At 37.5% G+C, this 16,042-nt stretch overlaps 1 protein-coding gene across 7 annotated transcripts in view; it reads right to left on the bottom strand.

The window, feature by feature from the left end:
• RASAL2 (RAS protein activator like 2) overlaps nucleotides 1–16,042 on the bottom strand; it is a 261,261-nt gene that overhangs the window by 89,310 nt on the left and 155,909 nt on the right. The window contains exon 1 of one of the 7 annotated variants that reach the window (XM_084789188.1): nucleotides 8,617–8,788. The exons of the other annotated variants lie outside the window; for them this stretch is intronic. Coding sequence (XP_084645314.1) covers nucleotides 8,617–8,722 — 106 coding nt within the window. The 5' untranslated portion in view covers nucleotides 8,723–8,788. Of the gene's footprint in view, nucleotides 1–8,616; nucleotides 8,789–16,042 lie in introns of those variants that run through there. 7 annotated transcript variants of the gene reach the window in all.

The following is a 16,042-nucleotide window of genomic DNA, read 5'->3' as shown; positions in this document are numbered from 1 at the left end:
AACAGTACTGATCAGCCTAAAATGACCATTTAGAATACTTCAGTCTAATTGTTTATAAGATTTTTTTTTTAATCTCACAGTTTTGGTGGGCTGTATTGGTTGTCAACGCTGGAAGATGTTATCTCTTCAAATTTCTACAGACAGCCCTTAAAACTTTTTGCATCCTACCCCCACTTTGTTGCTGTTTCTTCATTAGTTTTTTTTTTTTCCTCAGAGACAAGGTCTTGCTATATAACACAAGCTCACCTCAAACTCACATGATTCTGCATCAGCCTAAGTGCTGGGATTACGCCCTTGCATCTGTCCTGTTTTAGACTTTTCTGAAACTAGGTTAATAATACGTTCTCCTTAGTAATAAGCTTCATAGTAAGTGCATCACCTGATTTACAGCTACGCTCTATGGTATTCAACATTGTCTTTAACTGACTCCGTAATGCAACTGGAGGTGTGTGCTTAGATTTACTCAGTAAATTCAGTATTCAGTGATAATTTTAAAAATAGATTTAGACTTTGATTATGCCAATGCATTTTAAAAAGTTTAGTTCCCCCTCATACATAATTTTTGTATTAATAGAATCAATGTGCTGAAAAGAGAAAAGCCCAGCTATTCGAGAGGCTGAAGCAGAAAGATCACTTCAGCCTAGAGAGTCTGAGGTCATCCTGGGCAATATAAAGAGACCCCCATCATACAAACAAAAAGAAAAACAGGCAGAGAAGAGAAATAGTAGAAAAGGGAAAAAACAAGAGGAGAGACAACATGAATACAAATCTATAGACCTTTAATGTAAATATGAAACAATCACTGACTGAGAATAAAATGTGCATATGGCCCAGAATAAACCAAAGTAATGATACCAAGCATCAATAGGTAGTAAAGGTAGCAGCAATGGGGGACTTTGGTTTATCCCCTTTAGCATTTAGTCAGTATCAAGTCTATCTTTGAACTGCTTATCAGCTTCATTTTGACCAACTATTAACATCGTAACCTAGGGTTTTTCATTTTAGGCAGATTATAACAGGAATCCCCTAGTTAATCCCACCGACTCAGTTCCCATCTACTTAATGTTATCTTGTGCTCAATTTTAGATTAATTTCCCCACACTGCCTTTTTGATAGAATTACTTTACACCATCAAGCACTTAGGGGGAAAATATCAAACACATTCTTTACACATTCCTTCTCTTTACTAAAAATTTGACTTAGTTGGGCAATCTGTGAAAATTGGCCACACTCCTCCTCTGGTGCCAGTCCTTAGCAGGGTTTTACCCTCCTATCAAACTGTAGGTGACCTTCAGTTCAGCCATGACTATGAAGCCAGGCTTACCTACTTCACATGTTCTGCAAGTTCACACTGCTAGACCACGTGTTCTCTAGTCTTTCTCACTGAAGTAAACTAAACTAAACTAGCTCTGCAGCTAAGGTCTTACACTTTCCAATTTCAATAATGGTCTGCTCTACATTTCAAACAAAATGAGTAATCTTCTCAATTTTAAGTATTCTTACAATGTTTTCATAAAACATTTTCACCTGTTTACTTTTATTAAGACAGAATAAAAGATGATAAATAAGTAACTTTTAACTAAAAATAGTTAAGTACCCTGAGTGTGAATATCCCTTCACCTCTTTAATAGATACATATACTTATAACTATGATTTTACTCAGTTGAATGATACAGGACTGCCATCTTATAAAGATAAAAAGGTAAATTTTCAGCTTCTCATATGGAATTAGCTTCATATTTAATACAAGTTTTAATTTTCTCATTCCAAGATGAAATTGATCCTACCACCTGGACAGGTTTAACACTCAGCCTTCACTTTCATTAACTTGAATGATCAGCTATAATTGAGACTTTGATGAATAAGCTTTATCGAAGGTTAGGTATAAAAGCTTTTAAGGGCTTTGCTGTCTATATACCCTTCATGTAAAAATTCACAAAATCCTAAATTCTACCTAGTACACTTAAATATAAATTAATCTGTTCAATTTTTGATTGCTTCTTACTCAAGTTTCATTTTCTTTAGATATCTGCCCAATTTATATTCTTTTTAATTTTAGTTTTACAATTGTTCATCCTATCAGGAACTTTTTTGAAAGAACACCTTCTGCTCCCCCTCTTCTTCAAATTCCCTAAACAAAGAAAATAAGAAAACAAAACAAAATGAAACAAGAAAACAAAAACAAAAACAAACCAAGAGAACCAACAACCCAGGAGGAGCAATATGATTCAATAGCCATACTTAGGTTTTAGCATAGTTCATAGGGGTTTTGAGTTGTTAAATATATTCTTGTAAAGCTTTTATGATAATCTCCAGCTTTTGTTTTTAATTAAGCGTCTCTCTGTGTGTCTGTGTCCTAAGTGTGCATACCTGAGTGAGGGTGCTCACAGAGGGTAGTGATGTCAGATTCACTGGAGCTGAAATTATAGGTGATTGTGAGCCACCAGATGCTGATCTGGAAACTGGACTTGAGTACTCTACAATAGCTGAATATAACTCAAAGAACTTTAACAACATCACATAAGTATTTTTGCTCTTAGCCTCTGAGCCATCTTTCCAGCCCATAGTCTCTAACTTTTAAGTCTTTAATTTTCTGTACTATTTCCTTCTTTAGTTTTAGCTGTTTGTACTTTCTATTTTGATCAAATCTTGTCATTTGAATCTTTTTTTTTTTTTAAGATTTTTTTAAGGCAACAATTCTTGGCTTTATAAATTTGATTATATTTATATTTTCTATCTCATTTTCACTGTATCTTTTAAAATACTTTCTTTGGAGTTATTTATCCTTTTTTTAAACTGGTGAGTTAAACTTAGCTCATTACTTTTTTGTATAATAGGCTGTATCACAACTGGCTACAACATTACAATAGGCTGAACCTACAACGCCAGCAAAATCCCACAGATTTTGTTTTATGGGGGTTGGCTGTCTGTTGTTGTTGTTGTTGTTGTTGTTGTTGTTGTTGTTGTTGTTGAGACAGTCTCAATATGTAATCCAAATTTGTCATCCTCCTGCCTCAGCCTCCAGAGAGCTGAGATTATAGGAATATAAAACAGCAAAAAACAAAAAAAAAGAAGAAAGAGGTGGAAGAGAGAAGAAGAAAAAGAAGAAGAAACAGGAAGGGAGTATAGATCTGACAAGAGCAATTTCAACAATTTTAGACAATACTGACTCAGTCAAAACATTTTATAAAACTTATCTTCAGTGCTGTCCTGAGACACAGTTCTGCACTAAGAGAAGACACTGGCCCAATCTTGTGGGAGCAGGAGAGTATTAGATATTACATAAATACACACAGACACACAATTAATTGCAAGGCATGACTGGATATGTTAAATGCCCCAAACTTAGAACAAGAGTTTCCATCTCCTCATTTCTCTCATTTTCTGTTGTTGGGTCTCCACATGCATTTTTGGTTTCTGGTTTCTTCCACCAAAATATTAACCCTGTGCTTTAATTTATGTCCTCAATCCACAAAGATGTTCTCTTAGCTGTTCTCCTCTATTGAAAGTTAATCACTTGCTCTCCCTTCTACCCAAAACTCTGTGTAAGCCCCACATTTTAAGAAGTGTGAGCTCCCTTTCTTTTTAATAAAATATATTTATTTTTATTTAATGTGTATGGCTGTTTTGCCTGCATGTATGTATGTGCACCTCATACATACCGTGGCCATAAGGGTGTATCAGAACCCCTTTGAACTACAGGTACAGAGGTTGTAAGTTGCCATGTGGGTGCTAGGAACCAAACCTGAGTCCTCTAAAAGAACAGCAAGTGCTCTTAACCACTAAGTCATCTCTCTAGCCTCATGCTTTTCTTTCTGCCACAGATATCTTTAGGCAAAAACCTCTACTTCTGGCTTATACTGTCCTAACAAAAGATATGATATGCCTTGACTTTAAGTTGTCAAATCCAGTGGTCTCCCTTAATGTTTCCTTGGTATTTATAACCGCTGTCACTACTGGCCACATTGCTGACTTGTCCTCCCTTAGGACACCCTCCTAAGGTTCCTCCAACACGAATGCTCATCTACTCTGTATCTCCTTCACATATCAAAGCACCAGTGCTCTCCTGCTCTCCACACCAGTGCTCTCCTGCTCTCCACACCAGTGCTCTCCTGCTCTCCACACCAGTGCTCTCCTGCTCTCCACACCAGTGCTCTCCTGCTCTCCACACCAGTGCTCTCCTGCTCTCCACACCAGTGCTCTCCTGCTATCCCTCTATGTTTTCTGTTTGTCTCTTCTTGTCAGTCTGTCAAGAAGTAGGCATCACTGCAGATGTCCTGAATGCCAATCATCTTCCTCCTGTAGCCAAATGGCTCCCAAGTCCTAATTTCTACCTGTGACACAATTTCCAATTATCGTATATGTGCTTATCCAGATGTGTATTGCCTACTTCAAATTCAACACAGAATTTACTATCTTCTCTTAAATACTAGCTCTTTTTTTCTCAATTTGATTTCTATTAACAGTACCATTATCCTTCCAAATTCAAAATATGTCTTTGACTCATTTTATTCTAATTTTCCAACCATTTGTTGACATAATCTTTGTACTATCTCCCTACTAGCTCTTCAAGCTATACAAATATTTACTTGCACTTAAGTTTTCAAGTTGGTGGGAAGATAGGTGATTGAGTCTTCTTTGTAGAGGCATTTACATGCAGGTGAGATGGTTGAACAGGTAAAAGTACTCACTGTATAAGCCTGATTACCTGAGTTTGACTACTAGAGGAACCTTTAAAAAAAAAAAAGGCAAAATGCTAGATGTACTGGTATACAACTGTAATCCCAGCACTCCAATGGAATGAAGCAATTCCTGAAACTTCCTCTGCCCTTAGAGTATAGATGCATATGTGTATACGCACATACATCTACATACACTAATAATACATATTTGAAAAACCCTATTAGGGTCTTTTGTAATCTACTTTTTAAAATTTTTTATTAGACTTATTCATTTTTATTTTATGTGTGAATGTTTTGCCTGCATGTATGTCTGTGCACCATGTGTGTACTTGGTACCCATGGAGGTCAGATGAAGGCCATCAGATCCCCTGGGATTGGAGTTATAGAAGGTCGTGAACCACTATATGGGCATCAAACCTAGGGCCTCTGCAGAAGCAACAATCGCTTTTAACTGCTGACTCATCACTTTAGCTCCTCTAATCTACTTTTAATGATAAATAATCAAAACAATAATTATATAGAGGGATGGGTACTAGATCAGCCACTCTTATTGCACACCTTACACTGACTTAACTGCTTTTAATCCTTCATAATACTAGTTTTAGATCTATGTCTTCTTAAATGTTTATTTTAAAGTAGGCATGTTAGTATACACATCCAATTCCAGAACCTGAGAGGTAGTGTAAGGAAGAGCAAGAGTGTAAGGCTAACGTAGGCTACATAAGATCCTATCTAAACAAACACATTTTGCACATACAACATCTTTGCCCAAATATTTTTATTTTTTTCAGCAGCTTTTAGGAAAAAACTGTCACTCAGTCCGTCATTCATTAGTTTGTCACATCAAGCTTTACAGTAAGTTCGAAATACTCTTTATTATCTTTCATTACTTCTCTACACAAACACCATTCCTTTCAAGTCAGTTTATTCACTGGGCCTGAAAATAATTTAATATTCTGTATGACATAATTTTCATACAAGAAAAAGCCACTGTTTTAATAAATATCTATTTTATCCTTTTGAGATTCATATTAAATCCTCTCTATTCAGCATTCATAATGAGAAATGAATTCTCCCCTTTTCAAAGGCCCAAAGCAATTTTCACCTGAATAAGTGATTTTTACAATTAGGTGCTGACTTGTCTGGGGGTGGTGTGGGCATGGTTGTCGTGACCTATCATTACATGGTTCTCATTTATCTTATTTACAATTCATATTTACTTCCTAGCCGTACTCTATGCTTCTTGAGCGGTTTTATCTTATACTTCTTTGTGTCCAAATGTAGTGTCTTGAACACTATTTCTTTGTGCTCTGCTAAGAGGAGAAGCTAAGCATGTACAATCGTAGGAGAGGAAAGCATTTGGCCGAGAGATGGAAAGTCAGTGGGTTTAGTAAGCGCAGAGATTTTGAGGTCCTACTGAAATGAAAGGTGGAACATCGGGAAAAAAACGCCAAAGTTTCACAGTAGGATCTTAATTTTGTTTGACAAGTGATATGAAAACCATAGACATTTTAAGTAAAATAACAGACAGGTATAGTTTCATGAAGCTTCATCATTTAGCAATGTGTCAATTTAGCAGGCACGCCTGAGCACTAATGCCTAAATGAGATATACTAGAGTCTAACTAGCACAAAGAGCTTTTCTTGAATCTTTTCTAGACAGAAATTTGATTTGAAATCCTCCCAAAAGCTATCATATCTAACAGGCTCTCGGACACAGTCTTGATTTCTTTAATCCTGTATTACTATAAAGCAGATACCATTATCTGTTTTCCCCTTGGCATCCTCATTGGGTCTAGTACGTTTCCATGAACGACAACTATGGCAGCAAATGACAAAGTCTGTTTAATCCTGAGCTCAGCACAAGCTACACCTGAAGATTTTCCTCCTAGTTCTAGAAGAGTTACGTAAATTCCCTGTTGTTCATAGATGGAGGGGCTTGCCGCCAAAGTCAGGAAAGAGCTCTACTCCTGAAGATAAGATTTTGCTAGCTGCATGTGGTACCTCATACCTATAATCCTGCATCTGGAGGCTGAAGGAGGACTGTGTTAAAAAGAGACTAGTCTGAACTACACAGTAAGTTCTAAGCCAGCCTAGGCCACAAAGTGAGTCCCTACCTCAAACACCAAACCAACTCCCACCCACAGATTTCCTTACATCCAGAGCTCAGTGCTGCACAGCTGAGCATGGATTCATGGTTGTCTACTCATTCTCAAGTAAACTATGGTATTCAAGCAAAATGTATTTATTAATCACGTGAAACTTTCATTAAACAGAGGTAGACAACTGAATATTGTCTATGCAGAAGTCAATGTAATAATGTATACAGATCTGCATTTCTCTCCTAAGTCAGTTGTAATATCCTTCCCTTTATCACCTCTGCTTATGGGCAAACATGAATTACAAAAAATAACTCCCTTTATCAGAGGACAGGTGAAAGGGTACCACTGTAGTATTGCTTTTAAATTATTATTTACACATTTTTTTTATTTAGCTAAATTCTTTTTAGGTACAGTAAGATAAAGACAAAGAGAAAGAGAGAGTAGGGGAGAGGGGAAGGGGAGGGAGGGAATGAGAGAGAGACTGAACTGAGACTCCAGGCCTGGTCATTAGAATTGATAAGTGTATAAACAGTGACAAAAAATGTTTAAAGATGTCTCTGCCTTCTTTTTCTAAGATGTAGTAGCATCCATCTTCTTGGTTTACTGAAGGTATCTGTACTTACTTCCCTGAAGTTACGTTCTCCTGTATGTATGTGTATGTTCTGGGCACGGGCATAGGAAGCGAAGTAGAATGAGACCAGACTCCAAAGACACCAAAACTTAAAAGGGTTACATAGGGCTTTTTTTTTTTGTAGTTATACAAATATTCAACACAATGAGACCATGATAAACAAAGAGTAGGATTAATATCTAAATATATCTATCTGATGACAGAACTAGAAAAGACTGGATTAGGATGATCTCTTTATATCTCAACTGTAGGAAAAAGGGATCAGCTATAGAAGGCTGAAGTTGGACACCAAATTGAGATAAATAAAACAAAGGAAACTTATGCTAACTATAAAAGATGTATAAATAGTAGTAAAGGTGTATTTGGAGATGACAGAAGACTACTCATAGGTCTTAAGATAATATCCATAAAGAATTAACTAGAAGACCACAGGATTTCATTCATATATAATGAAGGTATACCAATATGTACACAAACATATTAGATAAATAAAATAAATAAAATGATACATTTGTAGGCAATCAATAAATAGAAGTACTTGCTTAGGCACATGAAGCTTTCCTATTATAATAAAAACATGGTTGTATTTATAACCTAACTTTCGTAGTTATATATGACAGCTATAACTCCAAAATCAGTAATTGCTATTTGGAAATTTATTTAAAAGCATCTGTAAGTATAAAGTTAAAGTAATTTCTGGTCCATGTATCCAATTTTATATGCTCAGAAGAAATCCTTTATGATCACTACAAATGCACTTGGCACAAAAGCTACTTCTTGGTGTTTCACGCACACAAAGCATCTCCCTCCCTCTCACACATCAGGCTTCCCGGTTACTGTACTGAGAGCAGTATAAATTAATAGTATATTTTGGCGATTAGAAGTTATCTATATGCATGAACAGCTGGCCAGATGACATGCTGAGCTTTGTATGGAGCTAGTACTCTTTGTTAAAGCAAAGCAAATTGTTTCTTATTTCTGACACAGTGTAGGCAGCACTAAGTCTACAAACAACAACAACAAACAACAACAACAACAACAACATCAACACCCTTGAAACACACACAACTCAAATACATTTTTCTTAGTTCCTTCTTTTTTAAAATTACAAAGCTAGATTTAGAAAATCTTGGGTGTTATTCCCCAAAGTACAAAAAGTTTGGACAATAAAGGGTTACAAGAACAAGAAAGCCCTACCTTACCCAGAAATGATAGAAGGCTCTTCTCCTCTTCGGTGCTACTATCCAACCACTCGGCCATATCACCAGGAGAAAGGAGACTCATTCTCCAGCCAGAAAACTTTTCCATACAGAGTACAATTACTGAATGATGAAGCGGCAAGGAAGAAATACAAAGACCAAATCTGGGGGCGGTGGGTCTAATACTAAAATTGTAGGCTAGGCTGCAATGATGAAAAAGAAAATGTGATCCTCTCTGCACTCTGGATTCTGTCTCTGTGACAGCAATCTAACACAACAGAGGGGGTGGGAAGATGAGGGGAACAGAGAGGGTTAAAGGAGGACGGTGGGATAAAGGAGAGAGATTTGTTCCCTGTCTCTTTTTTGTTAAGCTTTAGCCTAAAAGAGAAAGAAAGAATAAAATTGAATAATGATGTGTTTTTAATGTCAAGAGAAAGCACGGAGAAATAAAGAATAAAGACACTCAAAGAAAATAAAGGGGCGCGGGGGCGGGGAGGGGTGACTACACTGGAAACAGCCTCGATACCCAGACAGCACAATAGCTAATCAGCTAGGTAAAGCACATCATCAAACAAAACAAAGACACAAGACCAAACTCAGCATTTGTTTTGTTCAGAAAGGTCTTGAAATTTCCTTTCAGTCAGAACTGCAGCTCCCTAGCCCTTTCGAGCCTTGGCTGTTTCAGCAGCATCCCAGCCCCCTCCAGGAGGATTTCCTGTGAGCAAAGGCAGGTTGATAAATCCGTGAATAGGAAGCTCTCATCTCTCCTTTTCTTCTCCTCCTCCTTTCCTCCCCCCACCTCGCATGGCGACTGCATTGATCGACAATAATGGAATCTGTAACAGACTGCCAACAGCAACATTAAGGATATTACAAGTCCACTTCATAAGAATCCGAACTGGTGGTCGGAACTTGGGGGCAATTCTGGGCTACTAGTCAATAGCTGTCTTTCTTTGGAAGAAAGGATGCGTGCATGCCTGCGTTCCCGTGTGTGTGTGTGTGTGTGTGTGTGTGTGTGTGTGTGTGTGTGTGTGTGTGTAAGTAAAACCAAACTGATGAGGTCAGCTAAAATCATCACCTCTCAGATTACGCCTGACACCTAGGAGGAGTTACAGGGTTTGCGTGGCATTTTCACTGTAAGTGCTCCTATTACTGTACACTACTTGTTTACATACTAGTTCCCCCACTGTACTTCATGCTTTTAGAAAGCAAACCCTATTATATGGATTAAAAATTAATGTCTAGCATATGGATATCATAAGTCTACTGAAAGATATATTATTGAAGGTGAGATTATAATTAAAGATAGCAATATTAAATAATCTCATATATATCCAATTGAAAGTCCCCTGATAATAGTTTTCACATTAACAATCAAAATAAAACCTATTTAAATAATATCTAATTTATTAGTGCAATTTTAGCAAAACCTTTCAATTCTATAAACCATTTCTGTAATCTGTTTGAAGAAGGGACCAAAGAGAAGTTCTCTATTGAGACTATGCCACTATGTAAAACATCCCACTGGATTTCCTAACAGTCATAACAGCATGAATTCATCCTTGTTATAGAAACTATCCTTAAAAATAAGGCAATGAAACTTACCCAAAGATACTGTTCCTTCAATTACTTGATATTCCTGATTTTCATCACAGCTGCCCATACTTACATGCTTAGATTCACTTTACATTGGTGCTAATATATGCCAAGCGCTATTTTAAGCCCTGAGATAGAGACAGCTGCAAACAAGACAGTCAAAATCTCTGCCCGTAAGGGGCTTAGAGTGTATGGGAAAACAGGAAATAACAGGTAAGATTAAAAGGTTTATTGATGCTAGGTTTCACAGTAAATAGCACAAAAAAAGAAAACAAAGAAGGTGAAATGTGTAATTTAAAAGCAGGTAGTTAGTCAGCCACACCAAGAAGTGACTATAGCATGAAAGCAGTGGGTCTCAGGGAGAAGGAAGGACCAGGTAAGCCTCGGGGCAGGGACAGCTAGAAGGCAGCACAGCTAGACTGGAAAGAAGAGAAAGATAAAGGTCATCAGCTCTGTGCAGTAACTGGGGCCTTCATCATGTAAAATTTCAAGGTCTTTGGCACTTTGTCTTAGTTAAAGAAAAGATTTTGGGGGTTAAGGGGATACATAAGGCTGTTTTCTTGTCAGAGCTATCATGAAATGCAATTCATATACCGTCACAATTATTCCTCTCAAGTCAATTTGTTGTTTAGGTTTTGGTGCTAGCGACTGAACTCAGTGCCTTAGACTAAACACACATTTAGTGCTAACTCCCTCAACCTTAAAGGATTTCTTAGAACAAACAACAAGCTGTCTAACTCTTACTATTACTTAATTCCAGCATGCCTCGCTGCCTCCTAATGAAACTCTGTTCTATTCCTTCTACTCCTAAGCTCCCAGCATCACTAAGGTTTGTCTCTCTGAATTTGCTTAGTCTGGACTTCATACAGCAAATCTTTGTGCTTGTTTTCTTACACTTGAGCTCGTCCATACTTTGCCAGTATAATACTGTATTACTTTCTACTCATGTATATTTGGGTTGCTTAGACTTAACAATATTACAAAAAATTATGTAAAAAAAACCTGTATGTAATTTTTATGTGGGAGCCTGCATTTTAATAGAATAACAAAGTAAGATGTTTTATATACAATCTTCATTTTTATTAAAGAATCTTAAAATGCTGTGAGAGCTATCTTCAAATTTAAATCATTTTATATATTTTCCTATTAAATGTTGTGGGATTCATTCTTGATGAAAGTAAAACCTCTGACTCAGCTTCTTTTCCCCTTCTGCATTAGTCTTACACATGGGCAAAGATTAACATTAAACAACAGTGAATGGTGGCAGGCCATACATGGCAGAGGGTCTTTTCTAAAGTAATAGCTAAGTTGGCAAAGGTGGTGGTTTTTCTATTATTTTATGTAGCTTCAAGTTTAACAATAAGGTACAGGAACAGTACAAGGTACTTCTGAAACTCCTTTTCTGGTCTCACCAGATCTCTGCATATGCCCACTTTTGTGCCATCATTCTCTCTGTGTGCTTATCAAATACATGAATTTTATAAAGCACTTGTGAAAGTGGGAGGCTTAAATATCCATAAAGTATTTCAGGTAAGTTTCTTAAACAAAAGAAAATCTCTCACATAACCAATAATAAAAGTTATGAAATTTAACACTGGCATTTGTTAGTACTTTAAAAATAAAATTAAGAATGTCTCTTAGGCCGGGCGTGGTGGCATACGCCTTTAATCCCAGCACTCGGGAGGCAGAGGCAGGCAGATCACTGTGAGTTCGAGGCCAGCCTGGTCTACAAACTGAGTCCAGGACAGCCAAGGCTACACAGAGAGACCCTGTCTCAAAAAAAAAAAAAAAAAAAGAATGTCTCTTAGTATATAACTACCATCTGAATTCTACTTTGATATCATAGATTTTTGTTTGAAAAACAACTTAGTCTGGAAATGGACATGGTCCTCTTCCAGAGGACCCGGGTTTGATTGTCTGCCACATGGAGGCTCATAACTATCTTTAACTCCAGTCCCAGGGAATATCATGCCCTCTTCTGATTTTTGCAGGCACTACATGGTGAGCAAGACATACATGTAGGTAAAACACAAATAAAATTTAAAAATTCCAACTGTCCTATAAAAAAATTACTAAAAACTGAATCCATGTATAAGTTAAGTTAAAAGGAATCATATATACGTCAAAGTAATGTCTCAAATTCTGAGGGGCCTTGAAATATACTGGCATTCAGTGCACTGCTGTGAGCAAGATCTACAGGAATGACTAGCTCCAAGACAACTGACTAAAAGACAGTGGCTGCACTTCTGTCTTGACACTCCTTTGGCTAAGTACAAAGCTCTTCCTCTAAGAAGCTTAAACTGAATGCAAAACTGTAACTTTTTAAACAGTTTGAAGAGATTTTTAAAGTATTTATTTGCTGTGTGTGTGTGTGTGTGTGTGTGTGTGTGTGTGTGTGTGTGCACGCGCGTGAACACAGGCACGCACATGTGCATGTGCATACATATGACTGTGAAAGTCAAAGGACAAATTGTGGGAGTCAGTTCTCTCCACCCACTCCTGTTCGCAAGGCATTTGTATTAAATCATGCATCAGCGAGGGTCTCTCATGTTGTTTTCCCTTGCTTGCCCCATTACCTTTATGTTTTCAGACCTGATGGAATTAATGAAGCTAAGATGAACTTTCACTTACTTGGATTAAGAAAGGCAAAACTACAGAGGAACATGATATTACTAACAGGAAGTGCAGCCTTGCCATAAGAGTGCTGATCATAAACGTAGAGGATGCTTTGATACCATCAATGATACAACTTTTAAATGTAAGGTAAGGAATTAACACAATTACTAAAAAACTCCAGCCGACTTTAAGTTGAAGACTATATAGGACTGAAGATAATCAGATTGTTTAAACACTAAAGCTACACCTGTAAGAAGAAAAGCTAAGTGACAGCTATAGTTAATTAACAGACAACTCTTGTCCAAAATGTCCTAAACAGTGGCTAATATAGAAATTAAAATTTTTCCTACAATAAAATCAAACTTCACAATCAACTATTCACACTATATACAATTATTGACGTGTAATATTTAGCATCCAATATCAAATGAATAATAGCTACTTAATATTTATAGATGTGTAAATAGGTAAACGGGAGTATCTACAATTATCACGGCCACCACAAAGTTAGGATAATATCTCTTTTAACTATCTCTAGGCTTGAGTAACTGTGTCACTGAAAGTAAATAGGTCAGATGTTCATTTACATGTTTAACCTCATTACTCCTTATGATAATGTATGAGGCTGAGTAAACGTTTCTTCATTTATAAACAGGAGAGGCAAGATTTAATATGATGAAATTATAGCGCCTGTAAAGGGGGCATCAGTAGATGTTCTAGTTCAGAGATGATAAACCAGATACCTTCTATAGTATAGGGTTTTTTTTTTCTATAGCATTTTTAGCTACTCAGGATGAGGTATAAATAGTAAAGGTGAATAGTCATTACTTGTGAATTAAAGTATTTCACTTACTCAATGATTTGAGAGACTAAAGTTGAGGTCAATTGCAAAACAAAACAAAGCAAAGCAAAACAAAACAAAACCAGGCAGCTAGAACAGCTAGTTTCTAATGTAAAATGGTAAAAGTCAACTTGAATGTAAAGTTTCATTGTATTTACATGTTTCTTACTTGTATAATTTCACTAATCATTAGTATTAAATATAGACACACATACAGCTGTGTTTCACAATGAATGCATAAAGATGTTTGACCCTAAAAGCATTTATGGAGGATGTCTGTTGCTGTGTTTGATAAATCTTCCATTGCCAATCATAAGATGGAATCTCTGCCTATTTTTACCATTGTTTTAAGTTGCATTTTTAAAGTAAAAGAACAGAACATACTTAAAGAAGAAAACCTACCAATGATTTTAGGGGAAAAATTTCAATTTGGGCATGTGCTGTCTAGTCAAAGTTCATGGGTACAGACAAAGAAACACTTGAAGATAAAAAAGCAAAATATTTGCCAACTTAATATCTGAAAAAGGGTTAGTGTCCAAAAAGTGATCACAAAACTCAACAGCAGAAACTGCAATAAACTGATTCAAAAAATAGCACTGTAGGGGCTCGGGGTGCTGGAGAGATGGCTCAGTGGTTAATAGCACTGTCTGCTCTTCCAAAGGACCTGCATTCAATTCCAAGCACCCACATGGCAGCTCACAACTGTCTGTAACTCCAGTTCCAGGGATCTGACACCTTCATATCAATGCACACAGAATAAAGTTAAATACATTTAAAAAAAATTGGTTGTAGTGTATACTTTTAATCCCAGCACTTGGGAGGCAGAGGCAAGCGGATCTCTTTGAGTTCAAGGCCAGCCTGGTCTACAAAACGAGTCCAGGACAACCAAGGCTACCAGAACCTGTCTCAATAATAAAACACAAAACAAAAACAAAAACAGATTGGCAAAGAGCCTGAATGAACATTTCTCAAAAGGCATAAAAATGGCTAAGAGTAATGGCTTGAATGGTCAAGTGCTTGCTGTGCAAGCATGAGGAGCTGAGTTTAGATCCTCAGCACTCAAGTAAAACGCGGGACATAGCAGCCCACCTTATAATCTCAGTGCTATGAAGAGAGACACACAGGTCCTCAGGACTTGCTCACCAGCTAGTCCAGCTGAAAAGGTGAGCTCTAGGTTCAGGGAGAGATGCCTGGCACAAGCAAGGTGAAAACAGCAGAGAAAGATACTGACGTTAAACTCTGGTCTCTACACACCCATGCACACCAGCAGGCATATGCATAACCCACACAGAACAATACAGGGAAATACCCAATGTTAACTTCTGGCTTTTACACATGCTCTCAGGGGTATGTGTATCTCAGCACACACATAGGTACGCATGGGCTAACACACAAAGAGGGGAGGGAATGCCTAGCAACATTAGTATCAAAATCACAATGACTCATTATATGGTGAAGGTAGTGGTATAGTTACTATTAGATTACAGATGTTAGGGACTCTGCTCCACCACAGCACAATTTAGTATGGTTTCATGACAGCTTCAAAGAAATAAATTTCCAGGCTGTGAGGCAGGTGTGAGAACAGAACCCAAAGGTGGACTCAGGACCTAATACTGGTAGCCCTTTCCCGACAATAGGCTACAGTGTACTGAGGAGGACTGAGCACCACCCAGCTGAGATGAAAACATAACCTGGTCCACTTCCTGATTTGATCTCTTGATCTTCTCGGCATAGAACAACCTAGAATATACTGGGCTTCTAGCCCGGGCGATAATAAACCAGTATTGTAACTCGCTAAGTTGACTAAGAGTATGATTAAATAGCAATACAAAATTAATACAGGGGCCAAAGAGATGGCTCAGCAGGTAAAGATAATAGCTGCAGACCTGAGCACCTAAGTTCAATTCCCTGTAAGTCACATAAAAACCTACATGTGGCAGAACACATGTATAGACCCAACACCCTACAGTGAGACAACAGGCAGAGACAAGGGTGTCACAGGGAAGCTAGGAGGCCAGCTAGCCAGGAATATGCAGCACACTGGTAAAGTAAGACAGACTCTGACCAACAAGTGGTAGGTAAGAAGTAATTCCCAAAGTTCGTCCTCTGAGCCTCAAAACAGTGCTCCCCCCACTTTTAAATTTTTTTGTTTTGTTTGATTGTTGGTTCTTCAAGACAGGGTAACTCTGTGTAGGCCTGGCTGTCCTAGACTCCTTTTGTAGGCCAGGCTATCCTTGAACTTATAGAGATCCATCTGCCTCTGCCTCCCTGAGTGCTGGAATTAAAGGTGTGCGCCACCACATGTGGCTCCTCCCCCCATTTTTTTGTGTTTTATAAAGTATAGATTGTTCATTTTCATTGTTGAATAGAAGTCCA

The sequence above is a fragment of the Acomys minous genome, assembly GCF_964271855.1.
Source record: "Acomys minous genome assembly, chromosome: 1".
Classification (NCBI taxonomy): domain Eukaryota; kingdom Metazoa; phylum Chordata; class Mammalia; order Rodentia; family Muridae; genus Acomys; species Acomys minous.
The sequence above is the reverse complement of the archived record's forward strand: the minus strand, read 5'-3'. Positions and strand labels throughout refer to the sequence as shown.